At 31.9% G+C, this 20,644-nt stretch overlaps 1 protein-coding gene across 1 annotated transcript in view; it reads right to left on the bottom strand.

Moving 5' to 3' along the window:
* Positions 1-20,644, bottom strand: part of LOC139503686 (uncharacterized) — a 388,876-nt gene that overhangs the window by 259,513 nt on the left and 108,719 nt on the right. The window contains exons 16-20 of the mRNA XM_071293512.1: positions 19,619-19,768; positions 18,384-18,527; positions 13,179-13,244; positions 5,163-5,306; positions 3,911-4,054 (exon numbers count right to left, since the gene is read on the bottom strand). Coding sequence (XP_071149613.1) covers positions 3,911-4,054; positions 5,163-5,306; positions 13,179-13,244; positions 18,384-18,527; positions 19,619-19,768 — 648 coding nt within the window. The remainder of the gene's footprint in view (positions 1-3,910; positions 4,055-5,162; positions 5,307-13,178; positions 13,245-18,383; positions 18,528-19,618; positions 19,769-20,644) is intronic.

Below are 20,644 nucleotides of genomic sequence, written 5' to 3'. Positions count from 1 at the left end.
TTCAAAGGGGCGTTAGTCCTAGAAAAAAAATTGAATCATAATTTCCTGTCGATATGCACATCTACATAGTACAGTGTATGTCCTTATTAACTGAAAAGGTTTCATGAAATTATGTTGTGTGGTTTGAGAGGAGTTGCGATGACAAAAGGTTGCAGAAGTATATTGGGCAAATAAGTTCAAAGGGGCGTAAATCCTGGAAAAAATATTGAATCGTAATTTCCTGTCGATATGCACATCTACGTAGTATGTCCTTATTATTTGAAAAGGTTTCATGAAATTATGTTGTGTGGTTTCAGAGGAGTTGCGATGACAAAAAGTTGCAGTAGTATATTGGGCAAATAAATTCAAAGGGGCGTAACTCCTGGAAAAAAATTGAATCGTAATTTCTTGTCGATATGCACATCTACGTAGTATGTCCTTATTATCTGGAAAGGTTTCGTGAAATTCTGTTGTGTAGTTTGAGAGCAGTTGCGATGACAAGAAACAGGACTGACGGACTGATAAATTGATGGACGGACAGACGGACGATACGACAGACGGACGGAGAGACGGGCGGACAGGCGGACGGGTCAAAAACATTTTACCCTCCAAAACTCGTTGCGTGGGGTATAAATATCAATTGGAAGGCTTAATTCAATCAAAAAACGTAGTATGATACTCCTAAGTAGTATTTTATTTGAACACAAATATATGTGGAAGAAATTTCTTCGCTTGTTGTTACGTCACAGTACCCACATTGCACAGAGTAATCAAGTTGAACCTATTTAGAAAAATTCTTACAAGTTTTATTACGGACTAACAATTTATAATTTTTTATTTGAAATTATGCACGTCTTTTAAATTGGTAAAAATATTCAAATATTCACATAATGTTCACAGTGCTTTATCAACATTTGTTGTAGTCACTGGAAAAAGAACGGAAACGTCAACATATGACAGACACAAAATGTCAACTTTTCGAAATGAGCAAATAAAATATAATACAAGCATTCATCTCTTAAGAAATGTAAAGAAATATTACAAAGCATTTATTATTCAAATTTTAAGGATGTGAATTTAAGAATGGATGCAATGTGGGTAATCCTCATTATAGAATCATAGACAGTTTGGTGGTGGGTAATTCCAGGTCATACTTTTACTTAAAATATTTCATAACTCAGTAAGATACAGACTAAATGTTCTTTTGGTATTAGGTTAGCTTTGTCAGTTTCACGGTTGTTCATCATATATGTAATTGTCTTGTATACTTTTAATTCAAGTAAACTTTTTTTTTATTGGGGAGGGTGTAACTGTGGGTGGGTGTGTTGTCTCAACGATTGGTAATTAATTACTAATTATGCCATGATTATCTCAGGGCTTGCACTGTTTCAGCTCAATTTTAAAAGTCCACTAGAGCTTGTGTTACTTTGCTTACATTGTATCATATCGAGTTGCACTATTTGTGAAAATAATGTAAGAAACTTCCAGCTATTTATAACTGGCCCTTCAAAATTGAGAAAAAAATAACCCCAGGAAATTGCAGTAACATGTTTACACTTTCAAAACATCTACATGCAATATCAACATTTATTACTGATAAAGAAAATTACTGTCACATTGTATTTGACTAAGACTTATTAAAAGGGGATATAGTTACGATACTGTTGTCAGGTCATTAAAGATTGCATATTTTGGCTTTAACATTGATTCACTGATAGGGTCTTTGCATCGGAACTAAACACATTTATTTCTAAAAAAAACAGTTGTTGGCATGACACGGGTTATGTTCTTCTCATATATTTTATGATAGTATGATACTAAACCCCTAACGGGAGGGATTGTACCTGATATTCATATGATGAAGACATAATCTTTCAATCAGTTTAATTGAGGTCTGGAGCTGGCATGTCAGTTAACTGCTAGTAGTCTGTTGTTATTCATGTATTATTGTCATTTTATTTATTTTCTTCTGTTACATCTTTTGACATCAGACTCTGACTTCTCTTGAACTGAATTTTAATGTGCGTATTGTTATTGTTTTACTTTTCTACATTGGCTAGAGGTATAGGGGGAGGGTTGAGATCTCATAAACATGTTTAACCCCGCCGCAATTTTGCGCCTGTCCCAAGTCAGGAGCCTCTGGCCTTTGTTAGTCTTGTATGATTTTAAATTTTAGTTGCTTGTGTATAATTCGGAGTTTAGTATGACGTCCATTATCACTGTACTATTATGCATATTTTAGGGGCCAGCTGAAGGACACCTACGGGTGCGGGAATTCTCGCTACATTGAAGACCCATTGGTTGCCTTCGGCTGTTGTTTGCTCTATGGTCGGGTGGTTGTCGCTTTGACATATTCACCATTTCCTTTCTCAATTCTATTAAAAGGAGTAGATCCGGTAAGGACCGATTTTGGCCTCAAATTTCAGGTTCACATCACGAAAGTTTTTGGACAATTTTTAAACACTTAAATGATTCGATTAGTTTATGTGAAAGATTTACCTGATATAGTCATTAAAAACGCTCTGATTCAAGCTTAGATATGAAAAATCTATCAAATATGCCAAAAAACGTCACTATTCAGATGGTTTTTGTCAAATATGAAAGTGGCCGCATCCGTGTTCATCCTCAACCTTTATACATGTTTTGAATTATCCTCAAATACAACTTACATTTCAATATTATGAATGAACATGAATGCGGCCACTTTCATTTTAGACGGAAACCGTCTAAAAATTAACCAAAATGCTAACATTTCGAACAGTTCAGTAATTTAGCATGACTTAATGATACTAGAACGCGATATTTGTGCATTGTATTGTCAAAAACAGCTCATATTTATATAGCAGAAGCATTTTTCTTTCCAAAATATAGCTTAAAGATTATATTTTCACAATTTTCCAACATGCTATATTTTGGGGGCAAAAAGGGGTCTTTATGAACCTACTCCTTTGTCAAAAAGTAATTTTAAGTTTCTGTATAAAATATTTTCTGATTTTTCATTCTTTTCCATATATCTTTTGGTTTTCAATTCTAGTGTTTATATTACATAATCATAGATGTATTTTGTCACCTGCCTAGAATTTTTTTTTATGAATTTAATCCCAAAAACCCGAAAGTACCCTTATCCGCTTCTGGAATCGGATCCGATATTGTAACTGTCTTCTTTTCCGGCATCCATTGTTTTTCAATGTTGCTTTTGTCAGTCAGATACTAAAATAAACATCGCTGTCATGAATAATAAAGATTAAAATAAGTTTTGAGATCGTTTATTTGGAAATTTTGGTAAAAAGGTTTGCAAAGACAATTTATTTTCAAATCGAAGGTCCGTCGAGCTTAGCTAGTATCAAAGACGAAAGTCTGATTGCAAAAGTGGAAGGCCGCGGACCTCGGACCACCGCTGATTTGAACCCCTGTATGGATTCAAAATTAAATTGGTGTAAGTACATTATAAGTAAATAATGATACATCTACAAAATAAAAACCGAATGGAAACTTTTGTCTGGATCATAAATAAACGTCAGTGAAATAACTATCAAAATTGGTGCAATAGGATATCCACACGTTATCTGTGTTGCAGTTGTACATCAGGAGTCATAGCATTAGCCTTATGAAGAATACTTATGTTGACAAACTATATGCCGTTTTGGTTTTTTCCCATCTAAATGGCTATGGTATTAATAAATTAAGATTGTCTCGTCTCTAAGACAGATTTGATTTTATTAAAAGGTTTTATAGGAAAAGACACACTGAGTAATTGATCAATTCATTTCTGATTCAGATATTCTTAACCGTAAAAACAAAATAGGCCGTCTAAAGCCAATATCAATGAAATTTTCGCATTCAACCCAGGACGCCCTTTGAAATTATTCTTATCCAATGCATCCCGTGGATGCTTGGATAATAGGCCATTCTCTATGTAAACTAGACTTACAAATAATACAGATTTGTGAAGTGATCAAATGTTCCATTCTCTATGTAGGCTAAATCATTGTTTGCAATGCTGAATTCATACATCAGTGGACTATCTTCAAACATTTTTTTTGTCAACCAACCAATGTTGTTTCCCTGTAAAGTCCTGAAAAGTAAGGTATTTATATATATATATAGTTGTATGCAGTTTCCATCCAGATTTAAGTTCTGTTTTAATTTTCTGTACAACTTTAGTCTTGGTCATATTTTTGTTAATTTTAGATAATGTACGGTAATTATTTTGGACCAAACCTTGCTCTTATTGTCCCTACTACTTTGTCTTGAGCCTCTAAATGCCTGAATATAACAAGAGGCTCACCTGTAACAAGAGGCTTGCAAGAGATTGCTCACCCGTATTTTTTTTGCTTAAATCTTTCATCAATGATTATTTTTCCAGTTCAATATATATTAATGAGTGGCTTAAAAATACCATTTAGATGTTCTTTGAATATGTCATACTTTCTTCAAAAGCCAAAAAAAAAAATCATTGTATCCCTAGTTCCATTTTAGACATAGTTGCTATGCTTCTTGATGCACAAGGAAATAACATACAAAATTAATACTAGATACTCTAAAACTCATTCAACAAACATCTGGCTGAAACTGATTCAGCAGTTTCAAAGAAAAAGATTTTGTAAAAAATTGTACATCTGGTGAGCTAAAAATATACATAACAATATATGATTAAAATGAATAATGAAAATACACAAAAATTTACAAGAAAACAACTGTAAGCACTTTCAGCTGTCGTAATGGCTTCTTCAGATAGTTATTGCGAACCAAATGACAGTTTTCCACAGAGTCGTCTGCTCTTGGCCAAGATATTTAAACTATTGTCTATTCTATTGTCCTATTGAATAAATACCGGAGTTATTGTTATACACTATGTTATAATAACTCACAACTCTCTCATACCTTTAGTTATTTATAATGGAGATGTTACACTATGTAATAATAACTCACAACACTCTAAGATCTTTACAGTTATTTATAATGGAGATGCTTCACTATGTAATAATAACTCACAACTCTCTAAGATCATCACAGTTATTTATAATGGAGATGCTACACTCTGTTATAATAACTATAACTCTCTAAAATCATTACAGTTATTTAAAATGGAGATGCTACACTATGTAATAATAACTCACAACTCTCTCAAATCATTACAGTTATTTATAATGGAGATGCTACACTATGTAATAATAACTTACAACTCTCTCAAATCATTACAGTTGTCAAAAGCAGCCTCTGGAATATAGTCTACATCATTGTTATGTAGATTTAAATATCTTAGGCTTGACAGATTGGTAAATGGGTTCTCATGAGTGAACCGGAATTCATTACTCTGTAAATTTCTGTGAAAAAAAGAAAGTGTTTACTGTTTAAGCATTTTTTTGTGTTTTTTTTTAAACTATTCATGCTGTTGCTGTTTATTTGTTGGTTTATTATCTCATAATAGTTTCAAAAATGTATCTTTGTCTTGTGTTATCATGTAATAATAAAAACAAATTTCCTTGTTTATCTGCTAACAATACTAAAGTAAAACTATGCACAAGATAGGATCCCAACTAATTGGCCTCATCATCAGGTTTATAAAATTGAAGAGATGTGGTATGATTACCAATTAGACAACTATCCACAAAAGTTCAAATAAAATGGATGTAAGCAATTATAGGCAATGGTGTGGCCTTCAACAATAAGAAAAACTCATACTTTATAGTCGGCCCTAAAAGGCCCTAACATGAAAAATATGAAACGTTTTAATTGAGAAAGCTTACAACTTAATTTACCCAGTATATCAACACAATTCACGAACTAGACATGAATGTATTTGTCCCAAAAAGTCAAAAGCCTAATATCTTATCAAAAATCGAAGACACAGACATTCATGGATGGTAATCAGCATTTAGGACCAATATTGGTTTGACAAAAAAAAATCCTTTAGTTACGATTATTTAAATTTCAAATTATCAGCATTCAGAAAGTGAATGCACTGTCCATCAGAAATGGGGTAATTAAAATATGTAATTGTAATTGACCGTAATTAATTACAATTTCTCAAGTAATTGAATGAAATGTGTAATTTAACATTTTTTCAATTACAAGCAATTGAAAGTAATGAATTACATAGCCAAAATTGTGAGTAATTGACAATTACATCTCAATTACATTTAAATTTGGGATCTTATAAATATAAAGTCAGGCTGTTTGTTTTATTTTAATAAATTTTTACTGACACAGAATGAATGTGACCACAGAGGTCGAACCCTGAACAGTTGGGGCAAGTATGGACACAACATTCAAGCTTGATAAAGCTTTGAATTTGGATTGGGATTAAATAGTTGACACAGCGTAGGTTTCTGACATAGAATGAATGTCGTCTAAGAACTAAAAAATCTTAAATTGGACATTTACCTTTTATGGTCCAATATTCAAAATCTAAATACATGGTTAGATTCAGCATATCAAAGAACCCAAAGAATTCATAAAGTTCAATTTTTGACCTTTTAGACCTCAATTTGATAACGGGGCCCAAATATCAAAAATCTAAATACATGGTTAAATTCAGCATATCGAAGAACCCCATATATTCAATTTTTGTTGAAATCAAGTCCATTTAAAAGTAAAATATATAAAAAAATGGAATTTTATTTTTCCAAAATTTACTTCTGGATACTATATTATGATCATAAACAAGGTTCTGTCCAAGTTTGGTACACATTCAGTATAGTTTAAAAAGCTATTAAAATTTCAAAAACTTTAACCACAGAGTGAATGTAATGTTTCCTGGCAGAAAAAAACTAAGTCCATTTATAAGTAAAATACAGAAAAAATGGAATTTTATTTTTACAAAATTTACTTCTGAATACTATATAATGATCATAAACAAGCTTCTGTCCAAGTTTGGTAGAAATCCAGTTTAGTTTAAGAAAGTTATTAAAATTTCAAAAACTTTAACCACAGAGTGAATATTTGTGGACGCCGCCGACGACACCGACGACGACGCCGACGGAATGTATGATCACTATGTCTCGCTATTTCGACTAAAGTCAAAGGCTCAACAAAAAGGTCAAATGTAATGTGTAATTCAACTACAGATTTGTGATTTCAATTGAATGTAATTAATTACTTTCAAAAGTAATTGACCCCATGTCTAATACCCTTATTACATGGATGCCCCAATCGCACAATCACTTTCTTTGTTTAGTGGCTGTGAAATTAGGGTCAAAACTCTAATTTGGCATTAAAATCAGAAAGATCATATATCATAAGAAACATGTGTAGTAAGTTTCGAGTTGATAGGACCTCTACTTCATTAAAAACTACCTTGACCAAAAACTTTAACCTGAAGCGTGACGGACGGGAAACGGGAAACGAACAAACGAACAGACCCACGGACCAGAAAACATAATGCCCATAAAAGGGGCATAAAAATTATTACAACTCAACATGATCAAGCTCTGGACCAAATATAAAACAAGAGGTTGTCACAGTGACAGCAAACCGGTTTTCCTGCAGAAATTGAACCCGGAACAGTTGAGCAAGTATGGACAAACATTTCAGCTTAAAACAGCTTTGAATTTGGATAGTGATTCACTATTTGATACAGTATAGGTTTGTGAAACAAAATAAAATGAATGTGATCAATGAACTGAAGTATTTGAAATTGGACATTTACCTATTATATCCAAATTATGTCCAATATCCAAAATGTAAGTACATTGTTATAATTAGCATATAATTAGCATATCAAAGAACATCAAGAATTCAATGTTAGATAAAATACTTATAAATTAAACAATTTCTTTCCAAAGAGAAATAACTCAAATTTATTTCCATGAATCAGTAATGTAAACATCTTAAATTAGATATGATTTAATAACTAAAAAATAGTTCTCTAAAATTAGATATGATCATAATGATGTATCTATTTTCAAATCATAAACAAATATAATTAATAGTTCCCAATATTTTTTCTTTCATTTGGCACAAACTAATATAGATCTGCAACTTATCTATCAATGTCAACAACTTTATTGAAGTTATATTGATAACTGAACAAAGAGAAAAGCTTAATTAAACTTTACCTTCATTTAGTCACAGGAAACAACATATCTAAATTCAAAAGATTTCTTCAAAGATATATCATGTTAATGAACGGACACTGTTTGGCAGGTGCCTGTCCACCCGCTGTTGACATACCCAAATCAATAACCGATTTTTTTTCTTCTTTCAAAGTCTTTTACTGTTATTGACAAAAATAAATAAGAGTTGTCTTATTGATACTCATGCTGCGTCTTTGTTTATTAATACCTATAACTTTATGATATATAGCACCTGTGTTTTAATCTTGTATTGATATTGTGTCTTGAATCAAACTTATTAGTTTAGTGCATATATTAACTTATTTTTGTTTTATGGTGTCTTTTCGATGAGTTAAGGTAAGGTTTGCATGAAACCTGGATTTTTTTCTTAGTGATATTATACCAATATGATACATCATTTTGTTCAAGGAGGAGTACCCAATCATTTATTGAAAAAAAATCGAACATCGCCCGTCCCGTTTTGTCAAGTGAAAAGCTCAAAATTCCGATTTTTGACGATTTTTAGGTAAAATTGTATTTGAATTCTTCTGAAATAATAATGTATGCGAGTGACTATAATAAAATAAAACTGAATAAAACATGTATAGAAAATTGAGATCCATTCATTAATAATAAATTTTAATTAAAAAAATCATAAAAAGTTCCTAAAAACAAGATTTTTTAATTTTTTGGGTTAAAAAAACCCGTTGCCATGGCAACAAAAAGTCAAAAATATCCCTTTTCCGGGTCCACCGTTTTTATAGAAAACTTTGAACTTAAGGATTTAACTATTTGCATTATAATGAGCTAATAAAATTGGTATGTCCCCGAACTCGTTTTTACGGTAATGGGCGTTATGCGTTCATCTTGTCATTTCTGTAAAACAAAAAAATATTTTTTGTTTATTGATCTGCAAAGAAGAAAGTCATCTTTAAAGCATCTTTTAACAAAGAATCTTTTTGTCTTGTAACTTTTTGAGATTGACCATAATCAATGAGAGAAAACAGTGATTATTTTAGGGATGACATCAAAAGATCAATGTAGGATAAAAAAAACTTAATTCAAATAGTTTAGGGGTGGGGGATAAAAGTTGCTGCAAGTTTTTTTTAATTTGACATGGATTTTACATATATCCATATTGGTCAATCAATTTTTCCCAAATTAAGTTTAGAGGGGGAAAGGTCAGCGAACAAACTATGTGAATTAAGTTTTTTTTTTTATCCTGCATTAAACTTTTGATGTTGTCCCTTAACTTTTATGCCCACCTATCAGTTGGAAGGGGAGGTGTTTAGCTTTGGTCATACTTGTGTATTAATACATGTAGAAAATGTACAAGACACTGGTTTTGAAGGAAACACTTATATTTGTTCAGTGCTTCAAACTGTAATATTTTGAATCTAGGAAAGCATTCAAATTGCCATTAAAAGTAATTAAAATTGCTTCATTGCCCCATGTTTGGTAAATTGTTTGTATGCAGCAAATGGATGAAAAGACATCAGTTTTGACTAGTAAAATCATTTACAGAAGCCATGTTTATTCCATTCATTTAAATCTAGACATCTACAAATGTTATTTAAATATGATCAAATATGTATGACTTAGCATGGAAAGCATTGCAGGAGAAACATAGATTACTGGTATGATTTGTCCAATTGTTACACATGATGTTCAGATGTGGGGTCTTTGACCAAACAAACAAACTACATGCTCCTATACATGATAAAAGACAAAACAGACAATGGCCTGGGAATACAAATGACAGTCGTATATGTATTGTTCATATTTAAAATAAGAAATGTAATTATGAAGACCCGTAATATGAAAATTTTCCACATACTTTCAATAAATTAAAATCACTTCAATGAAGTTCCCAGGAGTAACGGCACTGTAGTTGAGGAGTCCCCACCGTCAATTTGTGATTTGATGTTCGCAAATGCCGTTTTACCGTCGACGCGTAGGGGAGCCAGTAAAACGGAAATTTGCAACCGTCAAATCAAAATTGATTGTGGCTACTCTTCAACCACAGTAATGTAAAATAAAAACTCTTCAACCACAGTAATGTAAAATAAAACGTTAGAGCTTGGAATAAATGGGGAATGTGTCCATGGGACACTGATGATGCCCCCTTTTTTATAAACATAAAACATTATAAAGCATTACGTTTACATTTTATAACATTTGGTCGAAGCAACTAAAGGTAGAGAACAGAAACGAAAAATTCAAAAACGACCTAAAAAAAAATACTCAGGCCGAGCGTCGTCCCTACTTCATTATAATCTCATATATACAGTGAAAGACTAAAAACTAACAATTTCCCAGATTTTATAGTGCAAACGTGCATGTGTAAAGACACATGTCACCATCCTTGTTTTTAGATAAAATTGATTCAAATTTGACTGATATACATAGACGTTGGTTTGATAAGAGGTTGTAAAATGTCCGGTGGCAAATAGATCAGGCATGTTCAGGACGACACAATATAATAGTTGTGTCTAATGCATCCATAAAAAAAAACTATAAGAAACATTCCGTCAGTTGTAAAAGTGATTGATAAAATAACACATATTTCGAATGATGTAAACGTGTGGGTTGTGTGCGTATTTTGGGACAAATCTGCTAACTGTACATTTGAAAAGACCAAGTTCAACATTCTGTCATTTGTAAAAATTATGCAATAAAAATATCTGCGAATATATATATGCATCCTCTGTAAAAAAAAAACACATGGCGCATTATGTAAGTTCCAACCATTTTAAATGAAATTGACTAAAAGTGTCACAAAAATGTAACGTTTTTCACTCAATCCTGCGTTTCTATAAATTGTATTTATACTTTATAAAAATCGGAAACGGCGTGCATCAGACTTACAAATTCAATAAAAGAGACAGCGTTCTTGGAGCAGAATAAACATCACTTCTATCTTGTGAAAGGAGATCGATTTCTATTGAAATGAGCTTCCCATACATTTTTTTTTAAAGGTTTTACGTCGGGAGACAAGAGAAAGGGGACGGGAGAAAGGAGAAATGTATCCCCTGTCCGACCCCTCATAAATCTAGAACTGTAAAAGTGACGACATCAAAATTCTGTGTTTTTGTGGTAAAATGCATTGTGCATAAGTTTTATATCAGTTTGTTGATGCTAACTAAAGTTAGAGAACGGAAACCAATTTTATAAAAACAGACGTACACTATGGTACGTACGTTCGGATGGACGTTCAAACAGACAAGGATAAAACTTAATACCCCCTTTACTACGGCGGGGGCATCAAAATGTACAAAAATGAAATAAAATAAAATTCCGCGAAAATTCATGAATGCTTCTTGCACAAAGACGTTATGGCTAAACGTGACGTCATATAAATGATAACTAACAAACTGAAGGTCATAACGTTACTTGTACGATTCAAATGTTGATAAAATTACATCAAAACGGCGATTTTGAGGTAGGTGTTATTTTATTCTCGATAATATTGTAGTTATCGAACATTGGTTAATCAAAGCAATTCAAAATGGCGGGTCCCTCCTTTTTTCAATTATTTGAATTCGAGTTATCTCCCTGTGTACGCAAACCTTACCTTAAGCCTTTTTCATTTAATTTTTTATAGCGAATCTTTCATATTGTAATTTTTCACTGCTGTCTCCGTTTAGAGTGAAGGTTTGTGGGCCCGTTAAAATGCTTAAACCCGCTACATGTCTTATGCACTTGTTCTAAGTCAAGAACCTGTGCGGAGTGGAACAAAACATAACCTTGATCTATAACTCATCATGGACAACTCACAAACCAAAAATCAGTCCAAAATCTGAAGCGAATATGAAAAAAGACTGTATAATTGTTATTTTCAAGAAATTTTCAGTCATACTCCTTTAATACTGGCTTCAATCAGCAGTGTTAAACAAAGCGTAAAATTGATCTGTAACTCATTATGGAGAACTCATATACCAAAATCAGCCCAATATCCTGAAAAATATTCTTCAGAACTGTTATTTTCAAAATATAAAGTTTGTAATACCGGCAAAAATCAGTGGAGCAGAACGCAATTTGAATTTGATCATGGACAACTCATCTACCAAACATCATTTCAATATCTGAAGTGGTTAGAAAAAGAAAGTCCTTATAACTGTTATTTTAAATATTTATGTCATACCACCACTACCGGCATTGTTGGCTGCTTTGTCGACTAGTACAACACAAAATCCTTTGCCAGTACTTGAACTTTGTTTTCATTCCTTGAAATGAGCATATTACTTATTCTTTTATTTATTTCTAAATGATTTTATGAAATGTGATATGCAAATATCAACAATATTCAGACATTTATTCAAATAAGAATCAAGTGACTTTTTGTAAGATTTTTCCAGTTTACAACATTTTTTATGACAGGACAATGTGTATCTTTAATAAACCTCTCGCTGCCAATAATTTAATATGATTACAATGCTTGACCCAGTAAATACGGTAGCTGAGAGTCTGTGACAAGTATGTTAAAAGATGACATAATTTGATATGTGACGTCACGCAATAATTACGTTTTAATTTAAGACCTTTTTAAGCACAATGGTATATGTCACTATAGCAACAACCTCACATTACCTCCACCTAAAATGAAGGGTAATTTTAATCCAGGTTGAAGCGTTCACACTACCAAAATTTATTCTGGATTAACTAAGTCGTGTCGAACCCGGTTTTAATGGGCAAAGTGTGAACGGGGTATTAGAAATTTGCTGTTGACATACGATGGCACTCTCTTAATAAATGAACGTATTGCTATAGTTATTTTGAGTAATAAGATAAAATATTGTGAATTGTTGATATAATATATTTATATAATTAGTTTTTCAGAAAAATTAGCATCATAGTCGTTCTGTTTGTTTAAATATATTAAACTTTTATCAGGACTATTCTTTTTGTCGGTGCCACTAAATGGCATTGGCATAAAATGATCACGATAACTGTATAATTGTATAACTATCTTGACCAATTATCTAGATAAATTATGAAAAAAATCCTGATAAGTCTTCAAAATACCTGATTTATGTTGACTTAAATTGAGATAAGTTATGTCAACTCAGATTACTCGATGGCAGAAATAGGCCACCACAATATTTATAAACAGTTAATACAATAAAAATAAGTTACACTTACAGTTCTACTAGTGTTGAAGGAAATGCAGTATTTTCTATCACCAAAATCTTGTTATTATTTAGATTACTGTGAAATAAAAAAGAAAGAACAAATATTTATTAAAAAAAAATAACTTATGAAACAAAAAAATTTAATAAATTGTTTATTTCATTTACACACAAACGCACATCTATCCGATACCGATAAAGGCAATATCTTACAATAGTCTCACACACCAAAATGACAACAATGTTAAGATTATTTACACTGTAAAGTTTAGAACCAGAATAGTTGTAAATTTGTCTGTTACAGTGTGCCCATTCCCCATTTCCATTCTCAATTTTATTTGTAATAATAGCAGATCTGTAAAGTAAACAGTTTGAAAACAGCTACAAGTTTGTCCCATAACAGAGTTGGTAATCATATTTCACATTTCTTGATCGGTATGAGAAAGATTTCTCCTTATTGTTGAAATATCTGTTCTCAGCAAATGATTGGTCGAAATTTAATTATGACCTCAAATTTTCTTGGTTTCTTCTGAATTTTTCAATTGTCAATTTGTGACGTCAATAGTGTAGAGGCTCCAAAGAGCCTGTGTCGCTCACCTTGGTCTATGTGAATATTAAACAAAGGAAGCAGATGGATTTCTGACAAAATTGTGTTTTGGTGATGGTGATGTGTTTGTACATCTTACTTTACTGAACATTCTTGCTGCTTACAATTATCTCTATTTATAATGAACTTGGCCCAGTAGTTTCAGCGGAAAATGTTAGTAAAAATTTACAAATTTTATGTTAAAAATTGACTATAAAGGACAATAACTCCTTAGGGGGTCAATTGACCATTTTGGTCATGTTGAATTATTTTTTGGTTTTACTTTGCTGTACATTATTGCTGTTTACAGTTTATCTCTATCTATAAAAATGTTCAAAATAATAACAGAAAATGGAAACATTTCCTTTAAAATTACCAATTCAGGGGAGCAACCCAACAACCGGTTGTCCAATCCATCTGAAAATGTCAGGGCAGATTGATCTTGACCTGATAAATAATTTAACCCCTTCAGATTTGCTCTAACAGCTTTTGTTTTTGGGTTATAAGCCCAAAACTGCATTTTACCCAATGTTTTATTTTTAGCCATGGCGGCCATCTTAGTTAGTTGGCCCAAGTTTGGTTTAATTTGGCCCAGTAGTTTCAGAGAAGATTTTTGTAAAAGTTAACGACAGACGACGACAACGACGACGAGGGACGACGGACGACGAACGCAAAGTGATGAGAAAAACTCACTTGGCCCTTCGGGCCAGGTGAGATAAAAAGGCAACAATGCCTGATGACATCACATATAAAAATCACAACATTCAGCAAATCTTTACATAGGATTGAAAGAATGAAAAACATCAGAGAAACAGATTCCACCACTATAGCTTGTGTATTAAGATATTTCTCCACAATCAACACTTAAATCTTAATTATTCATAAAGGTCGGCAAGCCTCACACTTAATATATCAAAGTTTTACTGTCTGAGTGGAGAGTTGAAAGGTGAAAACAAATTGACACAACTTCTATGCATTTAATGTGTCATGATGTTAACAATGATTCAATGTTACGTAACATGTTTTAAAGTTTCGTTGAATATGTGAATCATGATTTTAGCCATAATTCCATGTTACGTAACATGTTTTAATATTTCGTTAAATATGTGATTAATGTGCATTCGGATCGAAAAATTTAAAAAATCATACGGTACCATTGTGAAATTATAAGGAAAACCGAGGGCAACATAAACTTCTCCTTGAGGCTTCTGCAGAGCAAAATCAGGAACACAAGGACTATAATTTCACTAACTTTGCCTGGTATGCTGACCTCTATAAGGTAACTATATAGATTTTGAACTAAATTTAAATTTTCCTATATATATCAAACATTCGAAAGAAAGCCTCACAATACCTAACTATATATATATATATATAAAACAAGAATTTGTCAATAGAACACGGATGCCCCACTCACACTATCATTTTTTATGTTCAATGGACTGTGAAATTTGGGTAAAAACTCTAATTTGGCATTAAGATTAGAAAGATCATATCATAGGGAATATGTGTACTAAGTTTTAAGTTGATAGGACTTCTATTTCATTAAAAACAACCTTGACCAAAACCTTTAACCTTAAGTGGGACAGACGAACAAACAAAGGAACGGACGGACAAATAGACAAATGGACCCACAGACTAGAAAACATAATGCCCTAATCTATCGCAAGTGGGGCATAAAAAAAACTTGGTAAATATTTATTCAAACTTGTAAAACTAACATTCAAAGTATCACTCATTTATCTTATCAAATTTCATCTAAGAACAATGGCTACATTTAATTATTCAGGTGGAAAGTCTCTAATGCTAACATGACTTCATTAGAATATGAAAAAAAAAATAATTGAATAATATAATTTAGCAGCTATACTTTTAGTATGAACTTAAATTCATTTAGATATACTGTTGATAAATTATGGAATGAGTACCGGTAACCAAATCATTTTAGAACACATACAACATTCATACAAGAAATTTGATTAATGCTGGGAATGGTAGTTAAATTTCTACTGCAATGGTTGTTATGCCTAATATGTTCATTACCTAAATTATTATGTTCCTGCTTTAATTTTTAGTTCTAATGTTGAATGTAAAATGTTATAGTGCTTCATAATAATGCTACTGCTTATATGCTAACACTATACTATACTATAGCTCTGTATGTATATGTTTGTGTGATAAATGTCTGTCTACGATATATTAAATGTGTGTATTTGTAACGGTTTATTTCTTCCTCTGTGATATTTTATCTCGCAGAGAACTTTTTACAGTAATTTTTTTCATGACATGGTATATCACGGGTAGAATTTTTCCAGATGAGTGACATTCTATCCATCTTATACGGATAGTATTTAACAGTATATCTTTTCCGTTCCATATTTTGCAGAAGTTTGTGAAATACAATCCTATTGTCTACTATGCAAAGTACTCACAGTATATATAACTGACCATAATGATAAATGTGTCACCAAGGTAGACCATATTTGCATAATTTATCAATCAAAGGGAGGTAATTTACATTGAACAATTAAGAAATAACGTTCTGTAGTTGAAGAGTTGCCACCGTCAATTGTCGCTTTGACTGCCGCGATTACAGTTTTACTGGCGACGCCTTGCGGAGATAGTAAAACGGACATTTGCGACTGTCAAATCAAAATTGACGGTTCTAATGCATTACAAAAAGATATAAAACGTTAGAGCTTGAAGAATGTATAAATTTGACATACAAAAAAAATCTGCGAATCTTCATGAATGCTTTTGGCGCAAAGACGTTGTAGCTAAACGTGACGTCATACAAATGAAAACTTACAAACTGGAGGTTGTTACGTTACCTCTACGATTCAAATTCGGATAAAATCACATTAAAATGGTAAATTCGAGGTATGTGTTGTTTTATTTTCGATAATATTGTAGTAAACGAACATTTGTTGATCCAATCCTTTCAAAATGGCGGGTCCCTCCTTAGTTACGTCTGGTCAACTGTGGATTTGACCGTTACTTTTAGCCAAAAAAAATTGTTACATAAAAATTGCATTAGAATTTTCATTTTACAGATTTTATATTTCAGAATCAATTTCATAATGAAATTGTTCCTTCATTTAACAAATTAAACAAAACTTACCTAAGTTGTAGTTTGATGTTAATTTGGTAAGGTCCAATCTACCAGAATCACATGAGTGAACAGATGATCACATGATGTAAATCAGACTTCAGAGTGGGAAAAGTCAGGAACTGAAAATTCCATAATAAGGGTGGGCACAAATCACAACGCGGGCGGGCATGTGTTTCTGGTATATTGGACCTTACAAAATTAACATCAAACTACAACTTAGGTAAGTTTTGTTTAATTTGTTAATTTAGTAAGTCCAATCTACCTATAGAATCCATGAGTCTTTAGAGTTCAGTCAAAATCTTTGTTAAGTAGCAACAGTTATACTATAAACACTACATACTTTCACTACTTGAAAACACTACTTATTCTAAATTTTGGTATTTATATACATCTATATATACAAAAAACTATCTTATTTCCCCTTCGCCAATAAGATTTCTTTACTGAAGGAGCTGTCATTTAAGTATTATAGTTCTTTGATAAAATTTTCTAAACACACTATTTTTCCTCCATGCAGCTGTGCGAAGAATCGTAGATATTGGAATTCGTCCACTAACATAGGAAGTAGCAGCTCCTCTACGTACTATGAGGTGTAAAGATTGTCATATCATATCTATACCAGCAAAATTAAAACTCGTTTAATCCACTTAGCAATGGTACCCTTTTTAACAGGTTTATACGGTTTTTGGAAACAATTGAGTATTATTAAATCTTAACTTATTTGTGCGTTCTAAATATTCATGTAATGTATGAACCACACAAATCCAAAAATCAGGCTTAAATGATTCTATAAATATCTCTGGTAACTGATATCCAGGTCTAGTTTGCTTAAGCAAGTCTCCACATCTTATTTCAACTGAGCATGTATCAAGTTCCAAATTTCTAATATCTATTAAGAAAATACTCTGCATTCATTGACCAGTCGTCAAAGCTAATAACATGGTCTATTTAAAGGTTAAGTTTTTTAATGAAATATCTTTCACTGGTCCCCTGAATAAAAAGTCTAACTTTGCATAACAAAGGATCAACCTCGTTCTGATTTGCATCATGTGATCATCTATTCACTCATGTGATTCTATAGGAAGATTGGACTTACTTAATTACAATTTTTAAAATACTTTATATAAAAGGATGACTAAATGGAAAAAATTAAGATGACAGAAAATATTTTAATGGTAAATACTATCCTGCTGTTGAAATTGATTCCGTTCCTATATATTGTTGTGTTATGAATCATCTGATTTTGTTCCATTATCAATTTTCTTTTGCGATATTTTTGTGTATTTAGATAGTTAAAATATATTATAAACATAATCAGATGCCTGTTTACTTTTTTATTTGTACTGAGATCTGAAAACAATGCACTTTTACCTGTATTTATTTTCACTTACCTCATTTTCTTATTGATCATGATATTTACAATTATCTGTGAAATAACTTCTGTTTTTTATGTATTTGAAGGTAATTGTTTGAAATAATCCTTTAGAAATAGCTATAATCTGTCACAGGACTGGACTTACAGATCAGTGAAGTTAACAGTTTGGAATGTGCCTGCTGGAATGGCTGTTAGTTTATTCCCTGCCATGTTTAATATCCTAAAATCTTGCAATGCTATGGTCTTTGCTGCTTTAGGAACATACTTGAAGAAATTGTAAGCAATATCTCTGTAAAAAAAGCATAGGTGTCCAACTGAAAGGCTTTAAGAATAGTTATCTTTGTATCAGATTTCAACATAAGCGTGACAGAAAGAATACAAAGTGCTGCACCATGATACACCAGTTGCTCTATCAAAGAATAAAGTTCCATAACTCCTCAATGCCAATTCAGAAATTTATAGAACAAAATAAATAAATGGAGGTTATAACAATCAACAAGTTTTATGAAAACTGCTCAAAGCACTCTTGAGTTATTGTCCTTAAACTGGTAAATTGCCGCTTTTTTATGAATAAAATCCCTTAACTTGGATATGTAAAACCTAAATTTATTAAAATTGGGAGTTTTTGTTAATAGATAATAATATTGAGTTATTTGCACGATAGCCGGGAAATTCCTCTTTTTTAATGATATTACATAAAACATCATAACTCAGAAACTTAAAAACGAAAAATTTTTTAAAATCGAAAAGGACCTTAAGTCAATAGACATAAACCATTCAACAAACCTTCACAAAACCTGCCACAAAGAATTTTTGAGTACTTGTCTGAAACACTAAAAAAAATCCTTTTTTTTTAAATGAATTAAACCCAATAACTAGAAAAAGTAAAATCTATATTCATATAAAATCAAAAAGGGAGTTCATGTCAATAGATATAAACAATTCATCTAGTCTTCATGAAAATTGATTAAAGCGTTTTTGAGTTATTTTCTGACATGTTGAAGACGGACAGACGACAGGTTTCCCGTATCACTTATTCAGAAATTATTGCGTACATTTATTATTGAGATTTAAAAAAAATATATATACAAATTGTATCAGACCAGTTTAAAAAAAAATCCAGATTAAAATACATGTATCGGTTACCAGAATGTGGGAAGGAATAGGATGATAATTGCAATGTACATGTATACCCTGGGTTTTTTTATCAGCTTATGATGTGAACGCCTTGATTTCAAAGAGTAACAGGGTATATTGCCAAGCAGCTTGCCTAAAACAAAAATGTAAAATGCAATGCATATTATAAAATACAAAAATGCTCATGAACATAACGAATGGACATTCAGAAATAATAACCTACAACAGCGTGAGACTACTTACAACTGAACTAGACTTGTAAGGCAGTCAAATGCATTATCAGGGACAACATCATCATCTAACAAGTTGTTGCGTAAACTGAAGACAGTCAGAACAGTCAAATTGCAGAATTCTAGTGGGTCTATTGCTGGTATTAGATTTCCTCCTAAATATCTGTAAATAAATTACTATCAATAACATATTCATACTCATGATAAAACCAATGTTGTCAGACTGATACCCAATATAGATGACCTATAACTTAAAGAATCTTGAAATAGACCTAATCATGAAAAACTTATTATTGTCAAATAAACCATGACCATGACAGTTTGGTTTTAGAAATCATGTAAAATATAATAGATAAGAATCAAGACAGATACCCAAGTAATGATACAGAGGGCTAATTTGGTTTAATATTGGCCCTGTAATTTAATAAAAACATCCTGGTGGCCATCTTGAACAGTAAATCAGTAATAAAGAAGCAACACACCATCAGCACCTCAAAGGGAACATTTATGTCATGTTTGGTTTCATTTCATTCAGTGGTTCTCTAAAAGAAGACATTTGTATGTATTTCCCTAAAGGTCCTATGTCAAACTAAGTCCCTGCTGGCAGCCATCTTGGATGATGAATTGGCTTTAAAGTAACAACAATTTGTGAGCGAGTGTTGCTAAACGGCGGAAACGGAAAACGGAACGGAATATGGAATGGAAACGGAAACAGCGAGAATCAAAATCGTTTTTGCTTAGTTATTTTATCTACATAGGCATGCTTTATATAGTGTAACACATGTTCACAAGAGATAGAAACAGACGGAAATACATTTAAAATGAAAGATTTTAAAGCATAAATTATTGAAGTAGTTAGCTGGGGATGATGAGACTTTGTTTTTGAAATATAAGATCATGCAATTAACAACTATATAAGTCACCGTACGGCCTTCAACAATAAGCATAGTCAGCTATAAAAGGCCCCGAAATGACAATGTAAAACAATTCAAACGAGAAAACCAACGGCCTAATTTATTTGCAAAAAAATAAACGAAAA

The sequence above is a fragment of the Mytilus edulis genome, chromosome 14 (assembly GCF_963676685.1).
Source record: "Mytilus edulis chromosome 14, xbMytEdul2.2, whole genome shotgun sequence".
Lineage (NCBI taxonomy): Eukaryota > Metazoa > Mollusca > Bivalvia > Mytilida > Mytilidae > Mytilus > Mytilus edulis.
Note: the sequence above shows the minus strand (reverse complement) of the source record. Positions and strands in the feature narration are given on the sequence as shown.